This window comes from Hippichthys cyanospilos, chromosome 5 (assembly GCF_059441005.1).
Source record: "Hippichthys cyanospilos isolate Australia breed blue-spotted pipefish chromosome 5, RoL_Hcya_1.0, whole genome shotgun sequence".
NCBI classification, from domain to species: Eukaryota; Metazoa; Chordata; class Actinopteri; order Syngnathiformes; family Syngnathidae; genus Hippichthys; species Hippichthys cyanospilos.
This window is the reverse complement of record NC_142373.1, coordinates 20,001,217-20,025,998: the sequence shown is the minus strand read 5'-3', so window position 1 is coordinate 20,025,998 and position 24,782 is coordinate 20,001,217. Positions and strand designations below refer to the sequence as shown.

Genomic DNA, 24,782 nt, shown 5'->3' with positions numbered 1-24,782 from the left:
TTGGCGAGTACTACCGCAAACTATTTTCACTGAGCAAGTGACAAGGGACACCCAAATTAAAATGATACCGTTTTTCCAAAGTGGGCCTAATTGTGGTAAATTTCTGAATCCTGAAAAAGCATATTTCAATTTAATGGACTAATCAAAATGACTGTAATCCATGCTTTAATTTTAAGAGCCTGGGTATGATGACATACAGCACATTTTATTCTTTGAGCGAATGGTGACCCAGACACGGAAATTAACTGCAAGCTAAAAGTATCTTCCTACTGTGGAATCTCTGAGGTTGAATACAAGTCTTGCCAGCTTGCTGCTTGGCCTCTAAATTGAACATTATACAGTATAATATAATAATATAGTGTCTTTAGTTCTGTAGAAACTGATGACACAGTACTAGGACACCATAACGACGCCGCAAAGGATCACTGCTTTTAACTTATATGTTGTATGACACAGTACTAGGACACCATAACGACGCCGCAAAGGATCACTGCTTTTAACTTATATGTTGTCTGCTGTCATTTTACATTTTGTCTGCTTTCACCATCTCATTTTCAGGATAGAATCTTGTATTTGGATAAATAGAGCCAAAGAAAAGGCAAACCAAAAGCAAAAGTGACTTCTTGTGAAATATGTGGCAACTTCGTGGCGTACAATTCTTACTTGAGGTTTTGATCAAGTTGCATATTGCAGGTGTCAAGCCAAAACCTCATGTATCACATTTTGCTAAATTTCCTATTTATTTTGTTTGTAAAATGTTTACTATTGGTCAGGCTACATCATATGTGTCCAACTAAAGGCTCAAGGGTCAAATCTGGCATGCCACATTTTGTGTGGTCCACAAAATGCTAATTATGACCTCAAGGTTCTGACTATAATATGAAATGTGTAAGTAGTCTTCAACTTCAACCCTTGTGCACACATTCTGCAAACTATACACATTGCACTTTTTTCCTCATTTTGTAAATGTTTTTAAAGGCATAATAATAAAAGTCGTTTATGAATATTTTTGAATATTTTTTACTTCAAACACTCAAATTGTCCGTGACATCAGTTCTATCCATACATATGAAGGTTAAATTTATTAACACCCACAAAATATTGAAAAATGGTATTGTCTGTCTTTGTGGCTTGTGAAGTGATGATGATATTCATCTAGTTTGTTCATTCTATAAATAGATTAGCAACATCGATTTTGTTTATTTACGACTTTTTTCTCAACATATTGTTGCCTCCGTCTATAAACTTCCATTTTACTTGTTGTGCTTCTCCTTCAGAAATAGAATCAAGATAGAAGATTTGATCTGATGAAACAACGTTTATTGCACATTTTCAAGTACTTAATAATGATCTCGCCTTCAAACACATTTTCAAAAGGGCGTTTTTCCACCAGAGACCCTAAATAGGTGTGGCCCACCCATCGCCTTGGCTTTTTACAGACATACCCAACTATTCATAGTTACACAAGCGAGACCAGAGGGCAAGGTTTACTACTGAAGAAAAAAAGTATATAATCATTAAAATGTTTATTTGACTTCCTGTTCCTGATCCGGTTTCTTAAACAATGGTAGGCATTAGTTGTTTGAACACTTTCTCACTTGTTTAACATCATCGGTCTGCATAACACATTAATCAAACGCATACATTTCTTATTCACAAATACATCAGCTCAGTACCTCTACAGGGAGCGCGGCAAAAATCCGCAGAGCACAATTACACGAGTAGGTGTTGAAATAATCAGATTAATTTAATAAGTAGTCGGGCACTTGCGCGAGGCGTTGGCGTCACTTGATGCTTGGGCTGCATTTTCTTTGCATGACTGCTTGACTGCATGTTGCTCAGGTAACAGTCATGATTAATGAATAAGGGACTGGCCATTAATAGCTTTGGCAGAGCGCAGGCAACAAGTCTTTTGGAAGCGGAGCCTTTCCTAACTCCAGTGCCATCCTGTTTATCCCAGAGCTTAGCACAACAGTTCCTATCAATGCGTCATGCTTGAGTTTATTAGTTATACCACTGTAGTGCCTGTTTGTCATTGTCTGTAATGTTGAGGTGCGCTACTCATGAATGATTTACTTTAAAGTCTCTGCGACAGTTTAGCAACAGGCTCGAAAGAAACACAATGAGTGAGAGGCATCCAAACATATCTCGGCATGCAAACTGATCTTATCACATTGACTTATGATCCCTTAATGCCCAAATCATTGCTGGGCATTAGCTATCAAAATGAGACCTTATATAATCATCTAATCATACTTCATTTGATGCTGACAAGCTTTGAAGTCAAATTGAATTAGGTAGGAGATAGGGAAAGGAGAGGTTCACTCGTTCGACTATTTTAACTCCGCAAGAAGAAACCAAACCTTCAAAACGACCGTATGTTATGTCCTCCTCTCCAATTAAACATTCTTGTGGTTTACTTTTTGTTCAGTCACCCTCCACAAAATAAGTGCTTTTATGACTGTTATGTTTGATGGAATTTCTCAACTTGATGCCTGGCCACCTTGTCGATCCCCTCAAAAGATATTAATAGTGAATATATATATATATATATATATATATATATATATATATATATATATATATATATATATATATATATATATATATATATATATATATAAATATATATATTATATATATATATATATAATATATATATATATATAATATAATATGGAAACGGTTGGGTCCCGGGGACTATACTGAAAAGTGCAAAATGTACATTTTAATTTATGATGTGGGCCACTTAAGATTGAATTGTGGGACCCAGATGGCCCCCAGGCCATTGTTTGGACCCCTTTTGAGGCATGCAGTCTACTTCTCTCTTATTTTCATACATTTTGATTACTATTTGGAACTTTTGGCTCTTGGGAATGGCATGTGAAGGAGTTTGTTTTTGTAGAATTCCATAAGAGGACATCTGTCAAAAATGTATTGTCAAATATTATGCACTCGGAACGGTATTAACTTTTCCTAAATTTTAAAGTCACGCAAACAGCAAACCAACTTTCCTATAACGTTGCCTTCATATTGCCACTTTGCATGCCTCCATATGATTGACATGACGGTAACTGGATACAGGAAGGCAATAAATTGTTTGTCATGGGACAAAGGCTTGACACTGTGTTTTGTGGTAGGTGAGTCCTTAAGCAGAATATGCCACATGAAGCGTGAACGAATTAATCAGTTCTACAACCAGAGGGCCTTTTGCTTCATTTGTGCAAATGACAGTAAATTAAACAATCTTCCAGGATAAGAAAACATGTACCTTATATGACACTGAAATTCCTTTGCCCTACGGTAACGGTTCGGTCGAGAAGCAGCTATTTCAATAACCGGCACCAACTTTCACTGCTTTGACACTTCATTATATTGTGAAACTTCTCATGGGAAATAAGTTCTATAGTCTGGAATGCACATGGCAGTTTCTCCTTGCCGCTGTGAAAAGTCCAGCACGACTTTAGTATCACTTTGCCTTTTTTGCTGCTGTGTATTTGGCCACTCATTCAAATTGATTTTAAAGCGGCCGTAACATGAAAATTACACATTTGGAGCTTTTAACCATGTTCCAATGTTAATTTCTCAACCTAAACACTCCCCAAGTATTCTTTTCCTTCACTGTTGCATTTCTAAGCATTCCTTGCTTATTCTCTGCCCTCACATCTGCCGAGCAAAACAGCTTGAAGTGTTCTTATGACGATATGAGCAATTGGTACCTCCCTAACACCTCCCACCTGCTGCCGTTGCAAGAGAAAATACACGGCAATCTTATTCATGTTTGTTAGTTTCATTTTGGTTCTGGAGCTAAGGAAGAGAGATTTTGCTCCGGGTCAGCCAAGTAAACTGCAACGTTTCATTTATGAGCTTCAATGTTTTACTGTAGAGAGGCTGAAGTGGCCAAAATTTGTTTTTGGGAGCACACAGTAGACAATTAATGTCGGTAGTAAATCATTCATTCGAGGGCGGAACTATTCTTACGAATATTGGGTTCCTACTGGGACTGATTTGTTAGGATGGTGCTTGTTAGTAATAGTGGCTTATTCTGCAGTATTGCATTTGAATGTCAGTAAAATACATCTTTTTGGCCCCGTTATTCACATTGTTGAAATAGTCTCAGTCACCCGCAAGGATCGCGGATGCATATTGCGTGACCCTCCGGCGCATTGAGTAACAAGGGGGCAAGGCGGCAAAACAGTAAGATGGGGAGTTAGTTCAAACGAGCCATTTTTCTTCCTGGTTAGAAATATTGGTAGTATAAAACTCATGTCTAATAAGAAATTAAATTGTCAATGGTCTGAACGTAATTTATATGCACATATTACACTGTGGAAAGTATTTAAATATCATGTTACAGCCCCTTAAAAAAGATACACAAGACTGTTTGTACAGAATGGTGAGGTAATCAAAATTGCAGTCCAGTCCGGATTTTTAGTGGACCTCTGCAAGAAAATGAAAGGACAGAGTATTGGCAACAGTAAAAACCATGAAAAGCGCCACTCGTGAGATGTTTGGTACAGTGGGATTGTGTTCCGTGCCAGCAGCCCGCTAGGCTCTCCTCCCTCAGTATGCTGGGAGTATGAAGGAATGTGCTGCCCGAGAACCACGGGGAGGAAGAAGGTACTGACAGCAAGCAGGAAACCCAGCCAGCCACTCTTTGTTTGTTGGTGTGTTACTGTGTAACAGTGTCAGGCCTTGGCAGCATCAAAGCCGTCTGAAGCTCTCCATAGCCGCCGCTAGATACATCGGGATTCACTTCGCGGCTTCGAATCAATATTTGCTTGAATTTTATTCTGTTTTGTTCCTCAGGCAGAGGTTCAGATATGATCAGTATTTGTGGAGGAAGGTAGGAGAAAACGGCACTCATCAGAACCTAAAAATTCGGTGTGGTTGCCATTTTACTTCAAACTGTTTTGCATCTTTTCTTGAAGCGAGCATGATGTGCATGTAAGTACACAATGATAGGTGTATAAAAAAGAAAAAAAAATAATTGTAATTTCATTTAATCGTTTGTCTCATATCCATTTTGTACCATATCCTATTCGGGGTCAATCACTGGTCTATCCGGTGCCCGGTGGTTGTGTTATTCCTTTAGCTTATGCTAAATGCTATCTTGTATTGTAATATAATTGCAAAATAATATGTGCAACTTGCACATATTTCCATGTACTCATGGGATAGTCAAAAAAAACTGAGCCAGAAAGCTCAACTTGCTATGATCTGACTTCATTTCCCATGATTCTGTGACGCAGATCCAGGAAGTAGCACTCGTTCTAGTATGATGTGAACATGAACGTAAACGGTTTAAATTGCGTTTTAATGATTTTATCCGATCGTTTTAGCAAGTGTCTCAGACATTATTCATCTTTTGCACGATTTTGCAGCAATTAAGCAGTTACTGCAGCAGCAGTGTCTTTCATTCATACATTCAGCACACTTGTGACATCAACAGCCAATAAACCAGATTTATCCGCAGAAATAAATTGTTAATGTCATAAAAATTTCCCATATATGTGTATTTAAACACACAATTATAAATATGAGACAAAAAATTTAAAGACCTGAAATTCAGTGCTGTGGTACCAAAGTGGTAGTTGTAAAGTTGTGGAGTATTGCATATAGGACAGTACCATATAACATTGTTGTTTTGTGCTAAAGAGTTGGTTGACATTGCACTGATTAGCCAAGTTATTGATTGCATGGATTTTCAACAAAGACCAGTGAGCACTGCTTTGGCCTGACACATGATTTAGCTTTGCACATGCTTTAGCTTAGCACAAGCTCAACAGGCATGAAGCAACACCCCGTGACATGAACCCATGTCAGCAAGTTTTAATCCAAAAACCAAATCCCCTTTCAGCTGAATAGAATGAAAACTATTGGGCACTTTTCTCATTATTAATGTCATTTCATGTTTAAGAGTTAATTGCTGAGATGATGTACTGTAAATTCACATACCAGAGTTATACCATGGCAAGCGACCACATTATATTACCCATGTATTGTACCAATCAACAGACCAGAATTCATAATGACCTTTATCAAGCCCAGTATACTACAATTTCAAAACAAAATGTAAGAAAGTGATTCTCAAATGAGAACATACCCCTTGGGGTTTGTTAAGGCATTGCATCAGCTCACAAATTAATTGAAGCTTGACGCGATTTATTGCTAAATTGTCTTCCAGTGACTCATTTGCAAAACATTGTATCCCTAAGTTTTATTTGTGACACAATGTTCCAGCAAGTAAACCAAAAATAAATGATGTCACACAAGATTTCATCTGGAGTACCACCACAAATTAGAGGTGTGGCAAAAAAAAAAAAAAAGAAAGATTCACTTGAGAATTTGGATTTTTGTGATTCAGATTTGTTATAAAATATCCTCAAATCAAGTTTATGAAAATATAAAATGAGGAAATCAAATCTACAAGTTAAAAATAAACACACCAAATAACACATGGATGTCAATAGTACGCCTTTATTTCGAAATTGGCACTCACACTGGTAGTTGCTAAGTGCCAGCTTTACTTCTACTTGTGACTCATATTTATTGCCATCACATCTCTGCTGACATTAACACCCTGGCAGTAAATAAAATAATGTTAAACTACTGATTAAAAACCATTGATGATGTTGTCATTGTACAACATGGCACAAGTCTCCGGGATTAGCGCGGGCGTTCAAGTATGTGGTACGTTAACATGTTGTCGGACGTTTGAGTCTCAGACAGAAAAACAGATCCATCTGTGCAGTAAACGTTAACATACCCAGATCAAAAAAGAAGGATGGGGTGAAAATATTTATTTTTTTTAAATTATAATACATTGTCCATCAAGACACTTATGATTACAACACCTAATCAAATTACAAGTTTTCCATCTACCTTGTGTGACCTAGAGCGTCAATGTTATGTTTTGCGATTTAAAATTAAAGAATGAAAAAAAAAAAGAAGAATAAAAATGTAACACTTGAAAACGCTGACGATGAAGAAAGTTTCCCTCACTATTCTGAACTGGAAATAAACACTTTCCCATCTGTCATAATATCATGAGTCAAAATCAGTCTTGACATGCTGTTGAAAAAAGAGATTGAGCTCTAAATGCAACGAAGTCCAATGTTAGCACAGTCACACCATCAGGAGAGGCAAACCAGGCCCTCTCTTAAAAAGAAATGAAATTTGAGGAGCCCCTAATAGCATACATACATTTGCATATATTCTATACCACATATTCATCATGATAAGGCACACCAGATTATAAGGCGCACATTCAATAAACTGTCAATTTTAAAACTATTTTCATGTATAAGGCACACCGCACTATAAGGCACATAGAATAGAAGCGATAGTTGTGGCTGGAGTTATGTTATGCATCCACTAGATGGAACTAAGCCAAAAGGAATGTTAACAAAACAATCAGATGTGTCAGTCAAAGTTTTCACACAGAAATGAAAAATAAAGATTATTTGTGGAAAGTCTTATCTGAAGAACTGGTAAAAATACCTCTTGATGACATTAATAGACCAATGTCAAGACCAATCAGGAGTTTAAAAGAATATAACTGATTTAGTTAAATATTAAACATTTTTGAATGAAATTCCAAACAAAAATTCTAAACTATATTGTTTTCTTGATTTGAAAACAGTTTCGGGATTTATTTGATAAAGTAGCGCTTTCTTTTACAAAAACACGTTTTTTTTTTTCCCCCGCATTGAAATTGCTTTGAAATTGGAGCATGTATAGCATATCAAAATTTAAACAGGGTGTTATAAACTTTTTGACTGAAAAAAAATGTATTCATAACTGAAATGCTAAGGTAATAATTGAATAATTTACATGACGATTAAGTTATTTTATTTTTTTCATCTCCCAGAAATGAAAATATTTGGTTTATGTGCCGTATAATACACTGGATTATAAGGCGCACTGTCAGCTGTTGAGAAAATGGAAGGCTTTTAGACGCGCTTTATAGTATAAAAAAAAAAAAAACATGCTATTGTACATACAAACAATGGTGAAAAAAATGCTATGAAATGGAACATATTACAACAAATGCAAGCATCACCAATCATTCCAGCTCACTCCAAAAATGACAGAAATTTAGTGGGCTTGTGTGAATAATCACCGTCACTACAAAAGTTATTATGAGTTGCCGGCTTGATGACTTTGCGCGAGTTCTGGATGAAGAAAGTCATTTCGATTCAGCCGCTGTTTCAATCTGAGGGAGCGGCCGTGTTGTTAGCCGCTGTCTCCTCCAACTTTTCCCCATACGTCAAATGCCTTTGCAGCCGTCAACCCCCCACCACAACAGCTGGTGTCTCAGCACGGACCCTGACGTTACACTGTCAGTGCGGGCTTTTGCTGCGGATCAAGTCGAGTGCTGTCAGGGGCCCCTAATGGCCCTCGCAGAAACATGCGCACGGTAGGGTATAATACCCCACCATGGCCGAAGATTTGGCCTTCGCTTGGAAATTGGATGTATCCTCTTCAACCACTACTGTTTAGTCTCCGCATTTGATTTACTTTATAGTCATAGATATGTTTAAATATCACTTTCTGTCACTTATTATGAAAACGACTCTGCAAATCCCAAAGGTCTTGCAGTAAAGTGTCGTTTTTAAACACAGGAAATGTTCTTACACCAAAGGAAGAATTAAGAAAAAATCGTAGAAAACCGCAAAATCGAAAATGTACAGGGTTTTTCTTCATCTTGATTATGCTGTTTATTGCTTGAAGTCCAAATCAATCATTTCAAGACCAATGCTTATGTTCCACACGTTCAACCCAATCAAGCTTAAGTTTGTAACTTTGAACCCCAAAAAGAAACATGTAACATATAGGATGTTTCATGTAGTAAGACAAGAAGACTGACTCTTTTGTTCTTCGCCTCCTATGTGCCATACCAGGATGGGGTTGCTCAATGCGTCGATCAACCTGTTGATCAGTATATATGTATGGAACAGGTTTCAGTAAAAAAAAAAAAAAAAAAACACTTCTATTATTATTAAGATTAAAAAAAATACAGTATTTTCAGACAATAAGCCACACCTTTTTCTGATGATATGAGCCCTGCGGTTCATAGTCCAGCTCAGTTCATCTGCAGTTTTTGTTGTTGTTGTTGTTGTGGTTTTGCTAGCCACCAGAAGACCATCCACAGGTAGAACAAATCTCTGTATCTGTTCAATGTGTCAACTGTGAAATAGATGACAAAAAGGGTTAGCTCAAAAAGAATTTTAAACATATAGTCTTGTATAAAAGTATCTTTTATAAAAGCTTGTTGTGTGAAAATTTGATATAAATAATTGTGTGTGTAAGTATATATATATATATATATATATATATATATATATATATATATATATATATATATATATATATATATATATATATATATATATATATATATAAAATGAGTGTTGATTTTGAGTTTGTGCTGCCATTTAGCAATTTATCTTTACAGTATTTTGTAAGGGTTATAATATTTATAAAGCTACGTATTTTCTAAGTAATAATGTTGTCAAATTGAATATGTTACTGGATAAAAAGGGCACAAATGAACTTTCTAAAAGGGGTCCATGACTCCAAAAAGTTTGAGAACTCCTGTTTTAAACAACAATTTAAGTAAAGTAAAGTAACTTCAATTGTTTTTCCTACGACGGAAGTGAACCATCAGTTGTCTAAACTCTCTATTTACAGAAACAATCATAAATAGTCGTTTACTAGAACAGGCCAACAACTGTATTCATCGCAGAGTTGTTTCACGCATGTGTTTTTAACCGAACATCACCCTCAATTTGTGACATTTGCATATTTTTGATCGAGGTTGGAGACCTCTGATCACAGCTGTCCCAAGTGTGCATGCTCTCTGTCTCTCTGACTCCCCTTTTAGTATTGACTCTGTAGGACCCAGCGGAAAAGCGCCTACACTAGCTTGTCGAGTTGGGAGAGAGCCGCGCGCATAGTAGAAGCTCTCAGAGCAGTCAGTGGCTTCATGGAGTTATGCACCTCTGATGCGCCGCCATGGATTGCAATTCGCGATCACACTTTTTCATTTTGACTCTTTTACTGTCTCTCGCGCTTCCAGCTTTCACCATCGTCTACCCTCCAAATGAAGGTAAGTCAAGTCTGCCTTCTTTTTTTTTCTATGTCCATGTGCTTGACTTCATTGGCCGGTGCTTTTGCGCCCATGTCCTATTTGTCCAAAACGTTTGAAAATCGGATAAAAACAAACACAAACAGAAGAGATGATGCATCGATGTGTCATGCAGTGATGGTAGAAATTCTATGGACGTTGTTCACCCCGAGACATGACAATAGACAAAAACACGCCAGACAGAGTTCGGGCAATTTCGGATTATCGCTCCAATAAGGATTAAGCGCTTGAATGGGGGAGAATGTCCGGATTGTCGACCAGACATGTCGCCAAGAAATCGCAGGGTTATTGCGGGGTGGAGGAAAAACAGCCCAAAAGAAACTACAAGGGTCGCGGATCTGTTCCGTTCGATGAGCCACGTAAATCCGGATTCCAGTCGCTCATTTTTTTTCAAGCAATAAACAATTTACAGCACGTGCGTAAATGCGCGCATATATGTGATTTAAATGTTGACACGCTTCGCGGAAAGAGCCCTATTCTGCTGGGTGGTTTTGTAATGAAGCGAGTAATGCTTTATAACATAACACGGACACGCAAATAACAGCATATGAAGTAGAAATGAGTCACTTCTATTTTTGCCGGATCTTTGTCACTATTCCGCCTTATGCACGCGTGGGAGCTTTGCGAAATGCGACAGAAGAAGAAGCGTGGTCCGTATGAGAGTCACCTGTTTAAACAGTAGAAATCGCCCGTGCGAACAAGTGAAAGTCGCACATACCCCCCCCCCCCCCCCCCCCCCCCCGCGCTCTCTATACGCCAACTTTAAAAAGTTGCTTTGCTTCGGAGTTAACGCAGGATATTGTTTGCTTCTGGAGACAGATTATAACAACAAACATGTGTGCGCGCAGGATGAATGAGTTGCGAGGGTCCAAGTGCATAAATTAACGCGTTTCGTGTCGTATTGACGATTGTAGCTTCCATAATTACCGATCACACAAAATAAATTGACTTTTAGCATCCCTAATGTCACTTCATGCCTGTTTGGTTATACTTTTTTTTCAGAAATGCATTTATAAATCACTGTTTGCTTATATTTCTTGTCGGAGATAAGTTCATGTCTGAATTAAGCTTCCAAACACGGCAAAACATGTCTTAAAAAATAGACATGTAACATTTTGGAGCAGGGAGCGAACTGGCTTGCTTGAACTTAAAAAAAAAGTTATATTCACTTGGAAAATAAATGAATAAATAAACAAAAAAGTGGTTTAGACAAAGTGTGTCGAGTTTGGAGTGGGAGATAAAGGCAAGTCCTGTCACCTCGCAACATGTTACTTTTTAACATTTATGCATTCAAGCATGTAAAATTAAAAAGTTATTTAACATTAAAAATATAGATAACTTTTCTGGAGGCGTAAATAAACTTTATAAAACTTTTAACCTTCGGCATTTGTAGCCTGGATGAGTTTTGTTTAGTTTTAAAACTTCTGACCGATGTGATCCTTCCTATGGTTAAAAAAATACAATAAATAAATAATTAAAATAATTTGAAAATAGCCTAGGCTATATGGCAACTCTTATAATTATGTTTTATATAGTATATAGTTTTTGCTGTAAGATCAAGATGAACGAGTCACCTCAAACACATTTTAAAATCATGTTCTTTTTAAGAGTGAGATCTTGGTCGTGTGTATGTTCAGTGTCTTTGCGAGTGAGTGTATTATTTGAAATGAAAAAGCAAATCAGGTCGACGAGAAAAATATGTCAAAATTACAACTTTGTCTTGAACCCAATAAAAAGTGTGTCTATTTTAAACTTGAGAAAAAAGTTCGCGTTGACTTTTAAAAATTGCGACGGAATTTCCGTTTTTTTTTCCTCTGGTAATGAAATGATAATATCATGATGAGGAATGATAAAGAAGTTGCAATTTACCTCGAATGTTAAAGAAAAAGTATTTAAATGAGGTCATATGTCCATTTATTATGACCATCCTCACATGCATTAAACACATGTATGAACTATAATTATAATCAATTGTAAAGTTTAAAAATCGTATTTTTCTCATGCTATCCAAATTTTTAAAAACCGACTTCAAAATGTAGTTCTTATTTTTTTTCTGAATAAAATTTCTTTCGAATTGAGGATACATTTGGAAGAAATTTTGCCTTGACACGAAGCAGACGCGACTTTTTGATCATTGAGTTGTGTGTGTATCGGTGTGAATTTGGCTGGAGTTGCTGGGCGTCGCGAGGCCTCCGACTAGATATTTTTAGGCAGTTGATGGGGAGCTTTTGCCCCGGGAGCCTTGCGGGGGCGCCTCGATGGAAAGTTCAACGGGTGATTGTACCTTTTTTCGGGGGTGATGCTGAAAACGAGCTAAAACAGACACCATCAAAAATATAATTCCCCCCCTGCAAACACGTAACCTCGTGTCACGCGCGACAACCAATCAGCGAGCTGGGGTGACGCTGACGAGAAACAGTGTTAGACTTGCATTCCTGATAGGTTCTGACCACTTGTGTGTAGTTCGCGTGCTGCCTGCATTTATATATTTATTGTTATTATTGTCAACTTATACGTGCAAGACAAGTAAAGGGCGTGTGACTATCAAAGAAAAGCGAAAGAAAAAAGAATGGGGCCAGAGGGGTTGGGCACGCAGCAGCAACATCAGACAGAGCGACTGTGCACTTGAATTATTCATAATGGGAGGTGAACACTTCATCCTTTAACACAGACGCAAGTCGCCTCACTTTGCCTGCACTGCAGCCTGCATGCCAACCTTCGCGTGCAGGACACGGCAACGCAAAGCCCTTTGACTTACTCTCACTTATATAGGAACATCTGGCCATTCTATTCTATTCTATTCTATTCTATTCTATTCTATTCTATTCTATTCTATTCTATTCTATTCTATTCTATTCTATGATTACTGTATTACGGGCTCTATTCTCTTTGGTGCTATATATGTTATGATTGGCCCATCAAAAATGCATAGAACATTGCAATGTACACACTCAGGAGTGAAGGAATGCAACTCACTGTTGTTTAAAGTTCTAATTTCCGTCTCCTTATTGAAAAACAGCACTTTTTTTCAAGTTGAATGGCAGTAACGTAAATACATTTTCAGCTACTGGCTTGGTTTGTAACATTATAAAAAGGTCATGAATGTCATATTTTTTTTCCTGAATTAAATATCTGCTAGTGTTTTATTTCGATTCAAATGAAAAATAATAAGTCTGCTTACTTGGGGGACTGTAGAAATCAAGTTTTAACTGATGAAAGGCTTCAATTCTCACAATTTTAACATGAAAGTAGCTTTGAAAACAAATAATTGGTGATCAAAAATGCTTATCAATTATCTGATAATCATATAGTTCTTCATTTTTCCAGTGGTTCTCAAATTGGGGTCCGCAGACCCTCTGGGGTCCTTGGCCGTAAAATAATTTAGGTAATTAATAAAAAAAAAACCATGTATATATTTGTGTTTAATTTGAGCTCATATTGAATTTTAATTGTAATGAGGAGCAATTCCATGCCCACCAAAAATGTTAAGAGCATTAACATTGCAATGCACACACACAACACTGTAGGAATGCAAGTCATGATTATAGAAAACAAAAAAATAATAACCTGCTGATTCTTCCGCTGGGTCAAATAAAAAATAAGTTATAGTTTCTTTCTGTCTAATTATTGATAAATAGCTCTCTCTTCACCAAATTGACAGTGCAGTAACATAAATACATTTAAAGAAATAAAAAGGTCATAAACCTTATACTTTTTTCTGAAATAAAAGTAAATATGTGCCAATGTCTTATTTTGTTTCAAAACAAAAATAATGAGTTGGCTTCCAAGGGGGAGATACAAATTGCGTTTGTACAGGTGAGAGGCTGGAAATTTGAAGATTTGGACAATTTTAACACAAAGTAGCTTTTAAAACACTTGTCAATGATCAAAAATGGTTACCAACTAATTTGATAATCAAAGAGTGGTAGATTAATTCAATAATAATTGCAGCTCTTCAACAGTTCATATTTTAAAAATGTTTTATTGGGAAAAGAAAGAACAAAAAAACGTTTTTAACACTTATTAGTTAAGAATGAGAGAAAGAAAGAAAGAAAGAAAGAAAGAAAGAAAGAAAGAAAGAAAGAAAGAAAGAAAGAGAAAGAAAGAAAGAAAACTTGATTGCCCTTAGCAGTTTGACCTCTACGCAGGGTCATTTTCTAATCACTGTCAAGCTATATGTTCTACATATCGATTTACCTGTTTTGACCTATGCCACATTTGAAAAACCGTTTGACTCAGTTTTCTAAAAACACAAGCGTTTCCTGTTTCGAGGCACTCCCTCACACGAGTAAGCGCTAGCTTCGTGATGCTAGCATGCTAAGTGTGTGTACAGATGGAGGAGTCTGCCGGTGTGCACGACGAGGTCTTGCTTTATGCCTTTTTAGCCTTTTTTGTATGTTTAAAGGCCGAAACACAGCCGACATATTTCCAAGTGGGTGTACTTTGATGAGGACTTTGGTGTGATGTGTGTATTTTTCTGGAACTGTGCTCCACTTGAGTGTTTATATGTGTGTGAGTATTGGTGCTGAATTCTTCGCCGAGTGCTGCTGGATGTTTTTTTTTTTTTTTTTTTTTTTTTCTGCCCTGCGCAGAATATAAGAGCTGTTTAATTTTCTGCTCTCAAATTCCCCCCCGCTTGGCTCAATTTGAGTGGTGGGCTCGCCTCATTGAGAAATGTAAATTGGAAGCAATGGCCCTGGATGCTGAGCTGCTATTATCTGACATGAACAGATAGCTTCATTAGTCTCTAATAGCAATGCGTCTTCTGCCACTCAACTGGCTGATTGGCCAATGGCGGCTAGAGTTCGGGTGGATCCAAATCCACTTTTGTGCAGATGTATAGCGTTAGGTTAATCTAACCTAACCCTAAACCAGGAATGTTCTCAATTTTCCTGCGAGGGCCATGTGAAGAAAATTTCATGAATGTGAAAGCCATTTGTATATTTTAACATACCAAGTGCACCAAAATCAGTCAGTTTTCGTGTTGTTTATACTCTGTATTTGTGTGGGTTTTTTTTTTAAACATTACTATTAGAACAGATTTGTACAAGGCAACTAGTTTGGGCTTTTATAAGATTTTTGGGGGGGGATCAGAGACGGTGTAATGAAACACAAAATAGCTGCCCTAGCAGCTGAAACTCATCTTTACACTCTGATTCAAGACAGAAGAAATCTGTGATGAACACTCCATTTTTAGGGTTACTTGGTAATCATTCATGCAATACATTCACAAATTTGAAAAGAAATGTAAGGAGTGTACTTACAAATTACAGTCATTCACCAAATATAAGACACATTTTTTTTTAACCAAAAATGAAGGCCAAAAGTGTTGTTTGATTTTTTTTTTTTTTTAATTAGACACCATTCAAGGAAGATTGACCCGTCAGCCACATGAGCTGAGTTTTGACACACAGATCCACATGCAGATGCAGTGCATTTTATACCGGCCGTATTCTTACTTATCATAATTATCGTAACAGTATGAGCTAGAGGGCGGAATTCAGCAGCTTGTATTCGCTGAGGTAGTTACAGCACTATTTTCAATAAAAGAGGCGAGAAGACTGAACCAACGTCCAAGATTCCACTATGGGTGTATCCTATAAACGGTAATTTAAAGACTAAAATTTTTATTATTCGACATCATTTGGGGAAGATTGATTGGTCAACCACATAAGCCACGTTTTGATGGACAGATTCCCATAATTACAATAATTACCATAACGGGATGAGCTAACAACAGTGCCTGTTGCAGCTAACAGCAGCTTGTGTTCGCTGAGGTTGTTACGGCATTATTTTCAATTTAAGAAGCAAGCAGACTGAACCATCCTTCATCCTAACCCATCCTTGTTCACACACAGGAAACGGAAAAGATCATATAAAAGTTTGGATTTCTCCAGTGGTTTCAAATAAGAGTGTCCTGGTTAGAGATCCCTGAAAGGTATTCTATTGGACTTGTTCATCAATTGTGGTCTTTTGGGATGTACACACAATCATAACTTTGTTGGAACACAGACGATACACAACTTCGGGTATTTATGGAAAAAGAAAGTGAGCCGCATCGCCAGGGAAAGGAAAAACAGCTGCTTGGAGTGCATTTAACGTTACACTGGTGAGGCGTTCACCGACCACTCGTAATGTGGAAAATACACCTAACGCGCAACAGATATATAATTTACAAATATGAACACAAGAAAATATAAAGAATTTATAAAGTTGAAATATATTCTGTTTTGCTGTTTACATTGTCATATACTCTTGGTGTGTCCTATACACATTAACATAGAAAATACCAGAATTTGACCCTAAATTTAAAGGGGCGTCCTATACACAGCTTTTTCTTAATTTGGGGGAACTACAGTAATGACTTTAGTAGTAAATGTTTTTTTTTTTTTTTTAATATGACACGGACCACTGAAGACTGGATTGTGGGCCACAAATGGCCCCAGGGCCATAGATTGTATACCACTGCCATCAACTGACCTCAAATACAGTTTTGTACGCTATGAGATAAATTGAGTTTTTCTCCAGCGTGGAGAGTTGCCTTGGATATTGCTGCTTGAGAGTTAATCTCGTTTGACGTTGAATATGACAAAAGTGCACAGTCTTCGGCAAAAAAAAAAAAAAAAATCCTGAGTATCATCCACAAGTTTTGTATTGTCTACATCTGGCGCCACTTTCATATTCGTATTCATGTTTTGATACATATTCATGAAAATGTGAACAGAGAAACAAGATGAGATCTTATCACTCTCACGTAATAGGAAACTGTATGCTAACAAAATCACTTTTATGTTGAAAGTGGACAATTTGAGTGTAATTTGCCCCAATTTCAGCTCCATGAATACGGGCAAAAACCCACAACAAGACACCACCGCAAAACAATCGAGCTTGGCAACAGCGTATTTTAACAGACGTATCTTGGAGCAAAAAGTGCCCTATTTTGTCATATTTTCAAAAGGGTTTCAGTTGGGTAATTATGGTTTAACTATACTCATAGGAAGAAGCCCGGTATCAATTAAATTCTCATTTCAAGTGACATTTTCCATTCGCTTTTGTGTTTTGACAAAAGAAGCGAAATAGAAGCAAAATATTGTTTTTTTTGTCATTTTACGAGCATGATTTCCTTTATCATGCTGTTATTGATATTTTTATTGTATTTGCAAGAGGAGAGGGGTCCGATGGGAATCCTGCACAGTAGCCGTGCAACTTGTTTTCCTGTCATCAAAATGAAACTGAATGACCTCATTTGGGATGGCCGAGGTATCGCTAATCAAAATGGCAGCAGTTATGGAACAGTTTTACCATCACAAATTAAATTTGACAAATTCAAAGAATAGACGATTGCCATTAATTTTCAGAAATGTTGAGCAAAATGCTACATTGTACTATGTAGGTCACGGGTGTCAAACTCAAGGCCAAGGGACCAAATCTGGTCCGCCACATCATTTTATGTGGCCCGTGAAAGCAAATCATGTACATTTCTATGACCCTTGCTGAACTCAATTCCAAAATTTTAATTTGTCGTGTATAATGAACAAGAAAGTTTCCGTCACAGGGCCAGTATGACTCTGAAGTCAAATAAATTTGAAGTGTTTTTGTCATACACTTACCTCGTTTTGAAATTAGAGGGTGACCAAAACTGTTCAACACAGATATTGGGAATAACAAAATAAAAAAGTGTGTTGTTTTTTTTTTTTTTCCCCAGAAAATTTTTTAAAAGTTGAAGACAACTTGTAAGAGTGGTATTTTAGCCAGAAACCTGAAGTCAAATCAGCATTTTGCGGGCCGCATAAAATGATGTGGGGGGCCGGATCTGGCACCCGGGCCTTAAGTTTGACACCCGTGCTTTGAAATGATCTGTCATTGTTTTTTGAGGTACATTTTGTATATCAAGTACCGTTGGTTTTGGTATTTTGTTATGGGTGACTGTTCAAGAGCCGAGGGCTTGCACTGGTATCCTTTTGAATAAAAGTGGTATCGAACATTTCTAAATGCAAGCAATTGTAAAAGAATGAAGGTACGAGTAAATAGTTTTTTGCGGGTATCTGACTGCTTTGCACGGCTTTTTCCGTGCATCTCAGCAATATTGAGATGAAAATGACATTGCATACTACTTTGACAGCTTGTGTATAGAACTCGTGTCAGGTTTTTGGGGTCGCCATTATGAAAAGCGAAGCCCCGAAACAGCATTTAAATCAGATCGTCTCCTTTATTCAAATCATGTCTGAGAAACTTGAGAAAACACTGAGTCAATGCAAATTTCTTTCCTTGGCTCACTTGAACATTTTTCCATTTGTGTAAATACAAATTAGAAATAAAATGCTCGCTCCATAATCACAGCAAATGAAAATTGGTCGGCAGTCAAGTTTGAATCCCCCCCACTTTGCCAATAGTGCTGACAGGGCCGAGTGTTTTGCAGCCAAGAAAGTGCTCGTCACATCTCACCGTCGACCTGGGATGAATAATAAGAAGCGAACTTCTGGAAGTCAAACCACAATAGTTTTCTCGCATGTGTTTTGTCAAGTGGAGTGTCCATCTGGGAAAAAGAAGAATCGGTGAAATCTCGGGAAAATGTCTTTATATTAAACAATATTAATAATTCAGTGATTTTTTTTTTTTGTGGAAATAGTCTTGCCTTTTTTTAAATAAAGGACATTATGCGATAAAATACTGAATGCATGCATTATAGTAGTTTCTTAGAGTTGTTTTTAATATTTTTTATTTGTTGTAGGTTTTTTTAATGACACCACAGTCATGTTTTTAAAGCACCGTTTATTTTTTTTTTATCTCAACATGAAGTGATTGTCTTTATATCATTTCCGATGCTAGCAGATGTCTGAATTGAACTCAGATTTTTCTTATTTTTTCTTGTTGTTTTATTGTAAATTGTGTTAATATCATTTTTTCTATTACTATTATGATTTTTTGCAAAACATATTTTGGAAATTGATAGTTTTTGTGAGTTATTGTTTTTAAGTGACTTGGTTATTTGTTGGAAATAGTTTCTGTTCATATAATATTTTGTAGTTTTTTTACATTTTACATTTCCATTACTATTTTTTCTTTCCACATTTTACATTTGTCTGTTGTTTTTTACATTTTTATAATTTTTTAATAGTGTTGTTTTTTTCATAAATTGTCACTACATCTAGTAGCTGTTTTGTAAAGTTTTTCTTTTACATCCGCACTTGTTAAATCCATATATAAATAACGTTTTATTTGACTGCTTCGTTATTTTTTGAAAATAGATACTTTTTTGTTTTTTAGTTTTTTAGTTTTTAAATGATTGTCATATTTTTGCAAAATCATTTTTTGTAAATTGCTAGATGTTTGGTACTGTAAATTATTAGTCTTTTTTAACTGAGTTGTAAGTTGTTTTTGTGAATAGTAAATCCAAGTGCAAATTGTTTTTGTAAACTGCTAGTTATTGTTATTTGTAAAATGTGTGGGGTAAATTGTTATTTTTTTTAAATATTTTGTCAGCAATATCTGTATTTCATGTAAAGTATTGGTTTATTTTTTTAACTTATTGTTGTTGACTTAGTGGTCAGATTGTTTTATACATTCTGAGTATTTTTGTAAGTTGTCTTTTAATTGTGTGTATACATTTTATATTTGTATTTATTACTGTTTATTTGTCTACTTTTTACTTTTATTTTTGATTCATTTGATCTTTTTTATTTTAGTTTATTATGATTTTATTCATTTATGATGTTATTTTCTTAATTTTATGTTATTTATTTTATAGGTTGTAAATACATTCAGTTGTTGTTTTGTTAAGCCCTTTTGTTTCATTTGCATTTGTGAAATCCATATATGATTAAAGTTCCAAAACAAGCAATTGTAGAGCAAGTAGACGTTGCTACTGTTCCTCTGAGAATGTGCGAACATTGTCCGGGATGGACCATGCAGGTCAACCGCTTGAAAAGCTCACGTCAGGGAAAAAGTGACCTTTTATTTATTTCATTGGCTGGTTTTCTTTTCTGATATCTGCGCCTAGCAACTTGCCCCCGTCCGCTTGCGTGACACTCCGCCTTGACCGTTGCCAAGCGCAAACTATGTGTATTGTGTGGCAGCTGAGTAAACAGTGGCATGATCGGCGCTGGAGCGCTGGAGGTCGGGGATCTCTCCTGCGGGATTAGATAAGGGCTAATTGGGGCTAACAAGGACGAGACACTCATATGTTCTTTGTTTTCTCTCTTCCCCGCCGACAGTCAACCTGTTAGATTCCAAAGCAAGCCAAGGAGAGTTAGGATGGATTTCCTACCCGTCACATGGGGTGAGTATCCTCTGTCTCCACTTCACTTTGACACGGGATCGTACTGACATTGAGGAGCTACTGTTAGTTTGACCGTTAGGCCGTTTCACAAAAGTTTTGCCGGCGCTCGGGAAATGATTGTTTTCTCAATGTCCGCAGGCTCCCTTCTCTCGCTTTATAATGTCGGACAAATAAGCCAAGTGTAGCTTAACCCACTTTTCTTGAGACATTATGGCCCATTCTCCATCGCTTAGGTTAAAGGTTAAACATTCAGCACTCGCCATATGGTGGAGATGCTTAAGGGAAAATGTTTGTATTGCTGTTTACTGTATTTGTGTGTGTGTGCGCGTTAAAAGAAAGATTATGGTATTAAGGGATTTTGGCTTGTTTAGACAAAAGCATCCTTGCTGGAATTTTCAGTAAGATTAACCTCTTTCTGGCACGATATGCGTTCAAAATTGACCTGATATTTTGCCCCTGTTTTATGAAAACACTATAACTCAAGTGTTAATTCCAATCCCCCAAATATAACGGACTTCTTTTACAAAAATGAAGGTCAAAAGTATGGGTGTGTCTTATAAATATATAAATAAGATTTGATTTTTTTTATTTAACACCATTCGAGGAAGATTGATCCGTCCGCCACACAAGATGAGTTTTGATGTACATACTGTATGTTTTTATATCAGCCGTATTCTTACTTACAATCATTACCGTAACGGGACGAGCTAGAGGGTGGATGTCATTTGGCTGTTAGCAGCCAGTGCCTGTTGCAGCTAACAGCAGCTCATGTTATCTGAGGTTGTTATGGCATTATTTTCAATATAAGAAGCAAGCAGGCTGAACCAACGTTTGAGTCCATCCTTGTTCACTCACAGGAATTTTACTAAAACCGAGAGGATCATGTCAAAGTTACGATATCTCCAGCTTATTCAATTAAGAGTGCTTCAGTGAGATAAAGGTATTCCATTTGACTCACTTATTAATTGCTGTATTAAGTGCAGTTAAATGAATGACAAATATAAAATTAAGCTGTTTGTGTTGTTAAGAAAATACTAAGCTAAGCGATCAATTTTACTCGCAACCTTTAACATTCAAAAAGCTATTTTGACCTGGTTCACAGGATCAAATTTATTTTTACAATAATTATGGTAATCTGCAATTGGAAGGATGGAAGATTACGGAATCAGTTTTGTGTAAGCTGGCAGAGGAGTGCTTACAGCAGCTTTTGTTAATCAAGGTTTTACCACGTTATTTTTACTATAAGAAGCAAACAGACCGAACCAACGCCTGAATCCATCCGTGTTCAAAAACAGGGGCATTAATATGAGATTCATTTGGTGTTAAGAATTCTTCAAGTGCTCCAGCCTGAATTGTTTAGTGACGTGTTATCTTATTTTGAGAACTGCAACATGAGATTGAAAGGGCCGCAAACGGCTCCGGAGCCGCATGTTTCCAACCCCTGATTTAGTTGAGGTGTTGACAGAGTCTTTAGGATTACGAGGAACAAAAAGTAATCCTTCAAACGTTGTGATTGAGCTGTGCCTGGGTGCGAAACCATAACGATCACAATGCGTCCACAGAAAACTATTTTTTCAAACCACGACGAACATTTTAGTCTTGCATTATGCGAATTTCACACTTGAGTGTGTTTTTTTAGAATGAATATGCGCAACTTTCTCTGGATGTGAAAAAAAAAAAATCTGCAGGCTCATCTGTCAGCCTTTTTCCACTACAAAGTCTCTGCAGTGGTTTCTCGCTCAGAGTTTATTTGTCAAACTGGTTCGACTACTGTGCTTCAGGGCTGGCCCCCGCACTCGCATATGCACACACACGCACACACACATATGAGCGCATTTTCTTATTTTTTCTTGATTAAGTGTTACTTTTTGGCTGTGACTTAAAATAAATCTCAATATGCTCAGAAGAGCTGCCAGAGGTTTTTCCTCAATCACATATGGAACTGGCATTATATGAAAGCGTCTAACATTTTTTAATTAGGAAGTTTATATTGAAATATAAACTTTGTGAAAAGTAAAAAACAGTTGCAATTTACGGGACGAACTGTTGAAGAAGTTGAAGAAATGAAAGGTGTCAAACAAAATGAGGTACTGCTTAAAATATGCAGTCATAATGTGGCTATGAATTTCAATTCAATACCACAAAAAAATCTTTGCGATCAAATTGTGACATGTGAGGCTGAAAGGGATGATTAATCATCAATTTGTTGATTGATTAATCACATTTCAAAACCATGTTTTAATTTTTATTGTTTTATTCAAAAACGGGGCATTTTCTCAAATATGCAATGCACAAAATACAAAATAAACATTTTTGTTCATTATTGTTTATGTCCATATAAACAATATATATTGTGATATGTCAAACTATAGACTGAATTATGATAGTTTTCCAAGTAAAAGCAGATGTTTGTGAAAATCAAATTTCATGATAAGTTAATTTAAAAAAGATTTTTAAAAAAATGGTAAAACCTGTCTCTCACTAATTCATTATTAAATAATTGAAATATCAATTTATTTCTTCATATACTGCATTAGTTGTTGGTCAGAGGTGCCACAAATAATGAATTACCTGTATTTCTTGATGTTTGTGCTGATGTCTATGCGGCATCTGCAAGGTATTTTTTTTTCCAGGCTTATACTATGGTCCCTGTAGGCGACATGGCTCAAGTCTTCTCTCGTGTTTTTCTTTTGATATCTAAAATCTCAGGGCACTCTCAGCGTTGACCGATAAGTTTTTCCGTCCAGTCCCCCTCTGTGGGTCATTTTCTTTGTATGTTTCCTGGATACTTTGAGCCTGTTAAGTGAAATCACTTGTAAGATGATTTGTTTTTTGTTACAACCACTGCTCATGTCAAGGAAAAACCACAGTATATGTACACCCCCCCCCCCCCCAAAAAAAAAAAAAAAAAACAACAACAAGTGAAATAATTGAGATGATTATAATAATGCCTTTGGCACATCAATAATTCATAACATAATTGATTTCAATGCGTTTTATTTATTTTCGGCGCAATGCCAATTTGAAACAAATCTCACATTAAATAGTAAAGACGTATTACAAAATAAAGTAAGAAAATAAGTAACATAGACAGGGCTTACTAATTCTGCAGTGTCTCTACTGAATGTGAGGTAGAAAAAGAAGAGACAGACTGATCGATATGAGGGACAGAAAAGAGCAAAGAGAAATGCCAGATGAGAGACAGACCGTGAGGGAAAGAACGCTGATGATGAAGTCCTCAAGGTGAATCATCTGTAATTACTCACGTCATCTGGCGACTTGCTCCGATAAGCAGCCCGCCCTGGGACAGCGCAGCGCACAAATGATTTCTCATAAAGTGGCACCGAGCCCCGACACACACGCGCACTCCTTCACATTGAGCGAGAGGCGGCGGCCCCGGGTCCGCCGAGACACAACACGCTCCGGTCAAAGCGAATGAAAGACTTGGGCCTCCCGGGATGCTGACGGTGTGGACGGGCTGAAATGATGAGTGTCTGTCTGTGTGTTACTATATGCCAATGTGTGCGATCCAGATATGCTCTTATCTGTTTGGGAGGCAGGCTGATGGTTGAGCGGCGTCCTGGGAGCTTAGCCGTCCGCGAGACTAAAGAGAGTTACAGATTACATTCTTGAGTGCTCTGAAAGCATTCTTCAGCAACAAACCAACACCCCAGACGCTTTCTGGACATGCAAATAGAATTAATGGCTCCCCACAAACTTTGGTCTATTATCACGGCTACGTCGCGCCAACGGCTAACAACTTTGCATATTGCGTGAGCGTAGACTTGAGCAAGTTTATGTCAGTGACTTTTATGAATGAAGTTAAGATTGACACAATTACTGTATTTTTGGGACTATAAGACGCCATTTTTTTTCTCATGATTTGAGCCCTGCGGCTTATAGTCCTGTGCAGTTTATCTGCATTTTTGGGCTAGCCACCAGGTAATCCACTGGTAAAGCAAATGTTTGTATCTGTTCAAAAGGTCAATTTATGGAGCAACTACAGTATAAAATAGAACTGAAAAGATGTGAATCAATGGCTGTGCTCTCTTAAACTTCTCTTATGTTAAAAAAAAAAGCCTTACATTGTGTGTAAAATGCACAAGAAAAATCTTTGGCTTTTTTAACAACTCATAGGGTTTGCTTAATTAATTAATCGTTAACAGCTAAGACAATGTCCGGTACCCCCTTAATTTAGAATATTGAATATACTAATGTTTGAAAATTACATGAACATTAAATGAATTGTGTTACTCACATATCTTACAGCATAAGAAAACAACCATTCTCCATATGTTTCACCATTTACACCCACACTATTTCACATGCTTATTATTTTTAACAGTATAT

At 36.8% G+C, this 24,782-nt stretch overlaps 1 protein-coding gene across 5 annotated transcripts in view; it reads left to right on the top strand.

The window, feature by feature from the left end:
* Positions 1 to 9,975: 9,975 nt before the first annotated feature.
* Positions 9,976 to 24,782, top strand: part of epha3 (eph receptor A3) — a 98,681-nt gene continuing 83,874 nt past the window's right edge. For all 5 annotated transcript variants that reach the window (XM_088414377.1, XM_088414378.1, XM_088414375.1 and 2 more), the window contains exons 1-2: positions 9,976 to 10,114; positions 20,368 to 20,432. In XM_088414377.1, coding sequence (XP_088270503.1) covers positions 10,021 to 10,114; positions 20,368 to 20,432 — 159 coding nt within the window. In that variant the 5' untranslated portion in view covers positions 9,976 to 10,020. The remainder of the gene's footprint in view (positions 10,115 to 20,367; positions 20,433 to 24,782) is intronic.